At 49.5% G+C, this 10,484-nt stretch overlaps 1 protein-coding gene across 1 annotated transcript; it reads left to right on the top strand.

Moving 5' to 3' along the window:
- Positions 1–1,372: 1,372 nt before the first annotated feature.
- Positions 1,373–9,288, top strand: LOC307222826 (farnesol dehydrogenase-like). Its single transcript, XM_079988352.1, has 6 exons — positions 1,373–2,782; positions 3,293–3,400; positions 4,890–5,029; positions 6,096–6,192; positions 7,002–7,126; positions 8,215–9,288. Exons 1-6 carry the CDS (start codon positions 2,635–2,637, stop codon positions 8,389–8,391), a joined length of 795 nt encoding a protein of 264 aa, XP_079844478.1. The 5' UTR covers positions 1,373–2,634; the 3' UTR covers positions 8,392–9,288.
- Positions 9,289–10,484: the final 1,196 nt, after the last annotated feature.

The following is a 10,484-nucleotide window of genomic DNA, read 5'->3' as shown; positions in this document are numbered from 1 at the left end:
GCAGTTAGGTAACTTCAGACTTTGTGGGGGCACTTTAGATAGCAGGGTATATTATTCCACTCAGCCCTGCTGCATTTGGAGGCCCTCCTGCCCCGAGAGCATTACTGAACACATGCAAATTACAGTCCTGGATGTTTAGGCTTTGTATCAGTTACTAATGAGTCCTGGATCTTGTTTCCAGCACTATTCTGTGGGTAGTCCTTCAGCTGCCTGTACTGATAGATGCTGTTGTTTTATCCCCTTTGAAAAATGGCCATTGCTCTAAAGCAGCTGGTCCTTCAAGCTCCTGAGGCCACAGCTATTTCTGTGCTGAATGTGTGTGAGGGGATTCATTTTGCCATAGGCTGTGGCACGGCGTAGTATGCCTGCTGGAGTTAGCGGGGCCTTGTGTGTGTGACCCAAGCCCTTGGTACTGCAGCCGTCTGTGCAGAGGTTGATGTGCCAAGGAGCCTCCCTGCTCTGGGCAGGCGAATGGAAGAATATTGAAAACTTCTTTTTCATCCCTTCCAGCCATGTACAAAAAGTTGGGCCTGGCACCTTATCCTCTAGGGGTGGCATCCCACTTTTATTTCCCATCCCTTCCATGGTGTGGGGATGAAGCTTCAGTGGCCCAGCCTGCACTGCTTTTTTGGGTGGCAGATATGCAAGCTCCATGTCTACATATTCCTTTTCAACCTGCTTATTGTTTCCCAATGAGCCTTTTCCAATTTCAGATGACAATAAAAAGAGATTTTGTGAATTTGAGACTCGTGTTCTCTGATACTGTGAATTCAGAACCTCAGGCCAGGTCAAACAATTTCTCCATTCAGACCAATATTGTGTACTTTTGACAGGCACCACCAGCTCTGCCAGGGCTTTAGCTGAGACTTTCCCCATCACTCCATCCCTGAAGCCAGCAGGGGCTGCCAGGATTTTAGGTGTGCTCCCTAAGAACTGTGCATTTAAACCCTATCTAGTTACTGAGATCCAACAGCAGGTCACCTGTTAATAGGAGCAAAACCTCCACACCTGTTTCCCACTGGCTTCAGGCTAATTTAAGCAACCTACAGCAGGAGCCCCAACCCACCCAGTGACATTAAAAAATGTGCCCCCCCTTACTTTTGCAAACTCCAAGCTATAGGAACAAAGGAATTTTATTTATTTATTTATTTATTTTTACAATTCAGGCTGTAGAGAGGTGGGTGTGGCCAGTGATTTGTTGGTTTTGGAGATTTGGTTTTAATTTCCTGGATCCAACTTTTACCCTCTTCCTGGCACCCCCAGCCGGCAGCCAGATTGCACTGAAGTTGCCTCTGCCTACCTCTTCTTCCCCGCACAATGACTCCTCACCTTGCCTACAGTTCTGGCCCCTGCAGTGGTGTTGCTTCAAACTAAGAACACAAGGTGGCACTCTTGAGCCACAGGCCCAGGGAGGGATGCTGCCACCAGATTATTATGCTGCCCAACCAGGAACGTCCCATCCCAGGAAATGGGAACACGGGAAATTGCTTTATAGTGAGTCAGGCCGCTGGTCAATCTAGCTCAGTATTGTCAAAAATAATTGGCAGCACCTCTCCAGGGTTTCAGCCGTGGGTCTCTCCCAGGTCTACCTGAAGAGGATTGAACCTGAGACCTTTTGCATGCAAAGCAGGTGCTCTGCCACGGATGCCTTTCCCAACTCACACTTCCTGTCGCTCCACTGCAGTTCAACTCAAACCACAAAAACATCTGGCCAGGCCAGGACTGGTGCTCTTCATTTTGCATTCATTTTGCAAATCTTCATGAGCAAAGTGCTTTCTTCCAATGTACCCCAACCTTACCCCATACCTCTCCTGGTCAGCCCCTCAGAGAGAGGCTGTTCTGTGCATTCACTTATAAGCTTAGCTTCACTTATTGCAATACACGTGGCCTGGTGCTTCGCTTTGGGCCAATAATTCAGCGCCTGCAATGCTTAGCTTGGTTCCACTCTGCCAGAGGGCCAGCAGGAATGAGGGGTATCTAGTGCAAGGAATAGCCTCTGAATGCACTGCAGAACCATGGAGTTTCCGAAATCATGAGCGAGCTGAAGTTAGAGGGAGTGATCAAAACTCCTTCCTCCCCGCAATAAATATTTGGATGGTTATTGAACACAATCTGTGGCTCTCTTCACTGCGTAGGTTGACTGTGCAAGAGGGCAGTGATGTACTTGTCTGTTTTGTAGCATGTCCTTCCACCACTGATATCAACATTTGCCTGCCCACATGGTCCCCATTCTCTTCCATTCTTTGAACTCAAGTCAAAGACGACATATGTAGCCAGCTGAGCCCTCCATCAGAGACTCAGGAAAGTTCGTTGCACCTTAGCTTGCCATAACCTTGAGGACGGAGACGATGGCACATGGCACCCCACAAGCCATGTGCTGAGCCCATCACCTACATAACCAGCCAAGACTGCAGCCAAAGCGACTTCAGTTTATGTGGGACACTGGGAGGCTGGCAATCACTTTCATCAAGACCATCTCGGGGAAGGATCTATTGCCTGCCAGGTTGTGGGACCCGAGGCTGAAGATGTGCAGCATGAACAGGACCAGGAGGTGGAGATACAGGGTGGTGGGTTGGGCTCTGCTTCCTTGGAGGTGGGACTCGTAGGTGCTGCTTTCCCTACTTATTCTCCTGCATGGAAACCGCAGCCCCACTTGTCGTTTGGCGACTCTCCTCTGAACAGCCTCTCGTTACCAGGATGTCTGCATCGGATCGGGTAGTGGTGGTGCTTGGCGGAGCTGGCACAGTGGGCTCTGGCATTGTCAAGGCGCTGCTGGAGAAAGGTAAGGCTTACATCAACGTGCCTTCCATCTTGCAAGAGCCTGGGTCGAGATTCATTGACTGTGTCTCTGTGTGTCTGCCTGAATGCATATGCATGGGGTTGTTTGAGCCCAGCAGCTGCACATTCAGCTATCTTTCCATAGTGTTCTGATCTGTTTGACTCCTGCTACCAATTGTTTGTTTCTACTAAGCAGTGATGAGCTCCAAATATACCATGGAAGTTCTGATATTCTAACATCAGGCATGTGTGTGTGTTGAGGGGGACAGTATCTGTGACTAGTGTGCTTTTTGGAAGCACTTTTCACAAACCCAGAAGCCACTTGTGTCTCTCTCATTAACTCATGTGCCCGAAGCCTGAGCCCTAGCATTGAAAACAGTTGCGAAGTCCAGGCTGAGCTCCGTTTCATCAGCTGTTCTGTCATCAATCAGACATAGGAACTGATACAATGGCATCCATGCCCCCTCCTTGTGCCCAGGGCGTTGCCTCCTCTGATCCTTTGTCATCTATGCAGGCTTCCAGGTTGCTGTCGTTTCTCGAGACAGAAGCAGATTGGAGAAGCTGAAACAGTTTTTGCCTCCACCAGCCTGCCAGCGCCTGCACACCCTTGTTGGGGACGTAGGTAAGACTTTGTGTGAGACTCGGCTGCGGTGCTTCTGAGGGCCACTGAGGATAGTGAGGGGCTGCTGTGGGAAAATACTGGGCAGAGGGAGTGGGGGCTGAAATGTATGGATGGTGGAGAAATTCGTTTTAGTTTGTATCTAAAGGTGCTTCTGTCAAATCTGCACTTTCCAAACTAATATGCAAACCAAAACACAACTGTTCTTCAAAGCTGATATTTATCCAAATGCAGTTCTCCCACCACCCGTGCTTACAAGAATGCATATATGAGGGGAAAGTGTGCATTAGAATGCAGAAAACAAGATGCAAAAAATAAATTATATTGAGGGAAACTGCTTGCAAAAAAAGTGTACATTATTCAAAACTGCATATAAAAATGTGTTTAATAGGAGAACTTAACACTAAAATGCTGGTGAATTTTCATAAGTATTTTTTTAAAAACCCTCAAATTTCTGCAAAAATGTGGAGAATTGAATTTAAGTTTAGACAAATGAGAAACCGAGAGAAGCGAAACAGACAGGTCCTTCCATCCCTGCTGGAACGGTATCTCCATAATGTCTGGGGAGGTGGCTGGGCTGGATGGTGGAGGGAGCACAAATTGATTGAGGTGTCCAGAGCTAGGAAAAGGGAAGGCAGAAGGCGCCCAGCAGACAGGCAGCCTTCAAGCTGCAGGCGGTTGTACGGCCCCCTCCAGCAAAGAGCTGATCAAGGCTGCCTTCAGAAAAGCAGAGCCAAAGGCAGCCTTTGCATGAATCTGGGGAAGCATTTCAGGATTTGCATTTTGGCAGCCAGCATCGAAAGATACTGTGATAAAATTAAGGCAACAATGTGCACCACTGCAGTAAACACCCACATACAATCCTATAGCCTTTAGAATTCAAGGTACTTTATAAATAAAAAGTGAGGAAGGTGATGGTCCATAACTGGGAACATTGAAGAAGAAGAAAAGAAATAGAAGAAAGTACCTGAATTCTCTTGGGAAAATACGAATTCAAATTGTTGCAAGGAAACTCAAGCCTACTTTTACTTTTCTTTTTAAGGAAGCCCTGACAGTTGAGGGCAATTCTCTCTTTTTGAGGTTTGAAGATGAATCCCCAGCATGCTCAGTGGAGCTTTAGTTGAGCCAAGTATGCTGTCATCTCTCCACCAAATAACTGGGGTCCCTTGGCCAACTGCACCTGCACAGGATGTCACAGTTGCCGTGGGATGCACCAGCCTGTAATCTGGGTCACTGATGCTGCAATCCTTATGGACCATTTACACCTGCAAGGCAGCCATAGCATCCTATCTGCAGGATACAGGCATCATGCTGTTATTGGCAGGCCACCTGTAGATGAAGACCCTTGGGTGGCCTTGCTTTATTTCTTCCTCCTTGAGTTTGGCAGGAGGGGAAAGGCGCTGGGCTGTTTGGGAGTACATATTGATAATGCTGGGGGATGCAGTCACCTGGTCTCACTATCTCTGCTCCTAAATTTATCCCATCCATCCAGGTTCTGAGGAAGGTGCAGAGGCAGCCAAGGAGGCTCTGCTGAAGAGCACTGGGAAGGTGACAGACGTGGTGTCCTCCTTGGGCTTCAGCTGGTGGCAAGGGGGTCCCCCTCTCACTCAGACCCTGAAGGAGCTGCACTGGGTGAGCAGGGAAATAGGTCAGAAACTGGGGTGCTCCTAGATTGTCCCTGTTTTGCAGGAAGGATTCTAGTGCATACCAGGAATGTAGGTTAGTGCAATTGGCTCTGTCACACGAAGACAACAAGCCCACTTTTTTAAATTTAGAAAACTGGCCTTTTTTTGCAGTAAATTAAGTGATGGGAAAATGCATTGAAAAGTGTGGGATGAACAAATCATTATTGGGAACAGGGGTACCAACTTGAATAAAATATTGTAGGGGCCCAAGTAAGCCCCTGCCCTGCATAATTAATCACATGGTGCAGTGTACAGACCATTTGAATGGGAATGCCCATCTACTTTGTGGGGGCCTAGCCCCCTCAAATATTTTATTGGGGGGGCCAAAGTCCCCATGGCCCCTAGGAGTTGGCTCCTATGAATGGGAAGATGCATAAAGACCCCACAAGGACATCAGGTTCAATGCTCATATATGACCTGCCAGCAAGAAAATCAGATAGGACACTGTAATAACTTCTGTGTAAGCTTTGTGCAAGCAAAACAGATTGTCTGGAGAAACCCAAAGTTATCCAGATCAACCCTCTCCCATTCTCTTTCCTTCTTCCTCTCTCTGATGGATAGATTCTGTTTGCTGGCTTTTGGGGCCATTTCTATGATAACGGTACTCTTCTCCTGAGTTGGTCTTGTTGCCAATCTGCAATTATATACTGGAAAGTGCTATAGCATTTTTAATAACAACACCTCTCTGCCCATTGGAGCAGCACTTCCTCCTTGACGCTGGCCAAGCCCAGGGTTGAGGGCTTTGGGGTAAGGCCAGCCATCAGGTAGAATGTGGATAGAAACACCAGAAGTGGCAGCGGTGCTTTTAAGCAATGCAAAAAGCTGGGACAGGAATAACTGGCCACAGATCATGGTTTGTAGTGGCAGAGAGGCGGATTCCTAACTTTAAGAAAACTGTAACTTGATTACATTTGCAGAAGAGGTGTGATTGTGTGGATCTCCTCTTTTGGAGACTCTTGGGATACTTCAGCTGGGACAATGAACACGGGTGTCCTCTGTTTCCTCTCCCCCAGGTCCTGGACACCCTCCTTCTCAGCACCTTCACTGCCTGGAAGGCCTTCTTCCCCCTTGTGAAGGACAACGCAGATGGAACCTACACTTTCATCACTGGTGAGATGAGCTGGGTTGGTCTGCAGAAGATAACTTTGGGGAGAGAACTTTTGCTGGGGCTTCGGTCAGCCTCTCCTGCCCAGTAGCAATAGAAATGCACCTTTTGTTTCAGTTCGCAGGCCCTCATTGCTTTTCTACCTTTCCATACCCTCCCTCCAATTAAGTCCTGCATGCCTGAGCATGTGGGCAGATGACCAGCATTTGTGGGGCAGCAGCTTGTGCCTGGGCTAGGTTGGCAGGGACTGAGCCATCATTGGCACAAAAGCTGCCCTGTTGAGAGCTACCCAGGCACATGGGAAGAAGCTGCCTTTTACCAGATCGTACTTGTTAGCCCAGTGTTGCCTTCTCAGACTAGCAGTGGTCTCAAGGCACTTCCAGACTGTTTCCAGGTGGGATTCAATCACATACCAACAAATTCAGGTTGCGCAATTACAGTTGGCCAGGAGGTCTTGCACAACAAACCTGCTCCCCCCACAAAGACTGCACTTTTTGCAGTAAGGGAATTGATGGGGAAATGCACTGGAAAATGTCTCATCAAAGCAGATATTCTCATAGTTGTCAATGTTTCCCTTTTTTAAAGGGAAATTCCCTTATTCCGAATAGGATTCCTCACAAGAAAAGGGAAAAGTTGACAGCTATGGATATTCTACATCATCAAAGTTGTCTGGGAGGTCTCCCATTGGCTGCAAACATATCCTTTTAGATGGAAAGAGCAAGGACTGGACCCTGGACCTTCTGACTCAGCCACTGGTGGTGATGGCAGCTCCTTCCCTCCTTCCCTCCCAGCTAAATCAGCTTCTCTGTTTCAGGAGGGGCTGGGGAGCGCCTCCTCATGCCAGGCACAGGCTTCCTGACACTGGGGGCAGCGGGGGCCTTGGCCTTTTCCCTCATGGTCCGTGAGGAGTACCCAGATGTTCCTTGCAAGCTGAATGAGGTCAGTGCCGGGTTTGTTGGTGGGTCAGCCAGCTCCTTACCCACATGGGGAGTAATTTTGCCCTCCCAGGGCTGTAATTAGTGGGGTGTTCAGCATCTAAGAACATAAGAAGAGCCTGCTGGATCAGGCCCACAGGCTTACCTAGTCCAGCATCCTGTTCTCACAGCTGCCCCAGTTGGAAACCCGCAAGCAGCAGCTGAGCACAAGAGCACACTTCTGTCCTGTGGTTGCCAGCAACTGGGATTCAGAAGGATACTGCCTCCAGCCATAGAGACAGAGTGTAGCCAGCATAGCAAGTAGCCAGATCAACAGCAGGAGTAGCCAATGTGGCACCCAGGAGATGCTGTTGGGTCCTGACTCCCATCAGTCCCAGCATGGCTCAATAATAAGAGAAGATGGGGATGTAGTCCATGTTGGCTACTGATCCAACATGGCCTACATGGGGTTGGTTTCCCTTGCAGGAGAGAGAGCTGGAGACTTTGAGGTTTCTCTGTGAAGTGTGTGTGTGTGTGTGTGTGTGTGTGTGTGTGTGTGTGTGTAATAGTCCCCAGGCAGACTCAACCCTGATGCTCAGTGCTCCCCCTACAGCTCCTTCCAAGCCTCTTTCTAGCACCAAACCCAGCAGATCTTCCGCGGAACCTTTAACTCACTCAGAACTTTGGGGAACACCTTCCGAATGACTGAGATCAAAGCAACCCCATTAGACAGGGTGTTGCTGCCATCCGCCTGCCTCAGTAGACAATGGCGGACTGCAGGTGGGGCAGTTGAAGGTGCGAGTTGTGCTGCTAGAGGTTCACCATGGGTCTGGGATAAATGAAATGGCCACTGTGCTGACTTTAATTGATCCCAGTGAGCCGCAAGTCTCTGGCTGGCAGGGTCCATCCAGCAGGGATGGGGAATCAGTCGCCCTCCAAATGTGGCTGCACTACAACTCCCATCATCCCTGACCACTGGCTGTGTTGGGTGCTGGGAGTCTGAATCCAGCAATGTCTCGGGGGCTTCCCAATTGTGTGCAGATCAGTGGGTGTCTGGCGCAACCTCCCCCCCCCCAATGTCTCTTCTGGCACTGTTTTGGCTTTCCCCGGCAGGTGAAAATCAACATGGGTGTGACGACGCCAGAGCGCCTGGGCCCCGGGTACGTGAGCCACCTGGAGGTGGGAGAGGCCGTGGCTTCCCTGGTGGACAAGAGGATCGTCTCACATACGGTGCTGAGTGCCAGCTCGCCTGCTGACCTCAAGATCCTGGCGCTGGAAGGGAAGCTTTGAGGTGCCGGCTAGGAGACTTGCCAGCCATACCCACCCATAGTCCCTCCCCTTATGCCACCCCCTGTGTCTCTCCTTGGTGCCTGACTGATAGGGAAAGGGTGCTTTTCAGCCCTGAGGCTCCTTCTCTCCTGCTCTGGCCCTTCTTCAGAGCCAGATGTGCACAGAGAGGGCGCATCAACATCACACATAGAAACCAGCATGAGCCACTTCAGGGAGGTAGTGGCTCATCTGGTAGTGGATCTGGTTGAGAGAGGGAGAAGCTCCTCTGAGCAACCAAACCTGACCCTCCCCAGGGAAGCTTTGGTCCTCTAGCTGGTTGCACATCAACAGCCTGCGCGGAGAGTCTTGTGGTGGGTGGGCTTGCAAGATTGGGCAGGGATAAGGAGAAACATCAAGTCCCAGGGGTCGTGAAAGAGGGTTTAAGGAGGCCAGGGGGGATGCTGGGCATTTGTGGCTTGGTTCAGAGGGGCCCCTCTCATCCCAGAAACAAGATGGATTGTGTTAGATTTGCTTTTAAATAAAACAACCATTGCAAAATTATGAGCAGCTTACCAGGCAACCCCTGCTTTGGGGGACTCGCTGTGTGTCCTACAAGCCCACCCAACCCTTTTGGACTACCTTGACGATGTCCTGTCTTCCAGGCAGATGGTGCCAACCTCCAAGGCACCAGTTTCCTTGCTCTGAAGAGCGAAAGACACCCTGCCCTTGAGTCTCTCTATCTCCCCCCTCGCCCCATTGTAAGTGCAGCCCAGCATTTGGAAATGGCCTGTGGCCCACCTAGCCTTGAAAGGAGGGTGCAGGAGAGAGACAGAGATGCCAACAGCCAAGCACTCGCTGCACATTCCTGTCCCCGTCTTGCCATGTTCATCTGCGCCTTTCACTAAACATTGTATTATATTTAATAAACCCTTAATACTATCTATTGTGCTTTCCTTTCCTTTCTCTCGCTCTCCCTCTTTCTTTTAAGTGCCTTTTGGAGGAGGTCTTTGTGGGGGGGGGGTGCTGGTTGGGCATCTGCCTTCTGGGGTGGGTGACTACAAAGTAGCAATGAATAGCAGCCCCAGTTGATATTTGCATGGGTTAACACTGAGGAGAAGGGGGTGTTGCAAGGACCCTTTTGAATCCGGGCAGAAATCAGGCACCATTTCGGACCCCTCTCCTAGATGAAGCAAAGCACGTTTTCAATCCACATGTACCAACCCATTCCGAAGCAAGGATTTTGCAGCAATGCAATCATATTTGGGAGAGCTCAGCACCGAAGGTCCCTGCCTGGCTCCCACTAGCTGTTTTCCAAGGCCCCCTCCTTTCCAGAGAAAGTACGTGCCTTTCTGCAAGGGAAGAAAAAAGAATGAGAAGCATCTCATCTCCCTTTTTGGTGGGCAGGAGTTTTTGTGTTAAACGATTTCTATCGAAGAACAAAGGGGCCATACATGCAGAAGTTGGAGGGGAGTCGGGAAAACCCCACCCAGAGGGCAGATTGTTGTCTTAGAAAACACATCCCCCTGGTTAAGCTACCACAAGATGTTTGTTAAGGTCCTTCTTACAGGCCTATGAAGAGAGAGATCTTAAATGAATATAAACTTCTCTTTGAGACTCACTGTAAATTGCCTCTGTCCCCTGCCCTGGTCCAGCTCAATGGTGGCAGAACCATTCAAATCACATTTACATTCAAGAGGGCCATGTGGCTTTGTTTCAGTTGCAGCAGCAAAGAACTCTTATAGGGTTTGTTTGTTTTTGAGGGTGGGGGGGGTTCAGTCTGAATGACACCCATGGGTCCATTCCAAACCTGTGATTCTGTGTCTGTGGGGTAAGAGAAAGGTGACAGCTCCTTCATTAAGGCAATGGTCTTAACTGGCTAGCTAAGTACTGCCATTTACCTGCCCAAAGAGGTTGTCTTGATGCCACAGACACAAATGGGTGGGCTTTTTCTCACCTCACCTGGCTGGATGCCAAGTCATCCTAGGAGGGAGAAAGGTGTGGGGTGGGGCTGGGTGTGTGTGTTTCAGCTGATATTGGAAGCTGGAGACAAGCTGGAGGCTTGTCTTGCTCTGTGTTGGACCCAAAGTTTGGGGCTTCTCTGGAAACCAAATGAG

The sequence above is a fragment of the Podarcis cretensis genome (assembly GCF_951804945.1).
Source record: "Podarcis cretensis genome assembly, chromosome: 8".
Taxonomy (NCBI): Eukaryota; Metazoa; Chordata; class Lepidosauria; order Squamata; family Lacertidae; genus Podarcis; species Podarcis cretensis.
This window is presented reverse-complemented; position numbering and strand designations above follow the sequence as displayed.

Excerpts from the sequence above, each read along its gene's own strand:
- LOC307222826 (XM_079988352.1), top strand. The coding sequence starts at position 2,635 with ATGGAAACCGCAGCCCCACTTGTCGTTTGGCGACTCTCCTCTGAACAG. Across the intron at positions 3,401-4,889 it reads CACCCTTGTTGGGGACGTAG|GTTCTGAGGAAGGTGCAGAG; the intron begins GTAAGACTTTGT and ends CCATCCATCCAG. Across the intron at positions 6,193-7,001 it reads AACCTACACTTTCATCACTG|GAGGGGCTGGGGAGCGCCTC; the intron begins GTGAGATGAGCT and ends TCTCTGTTTCAG.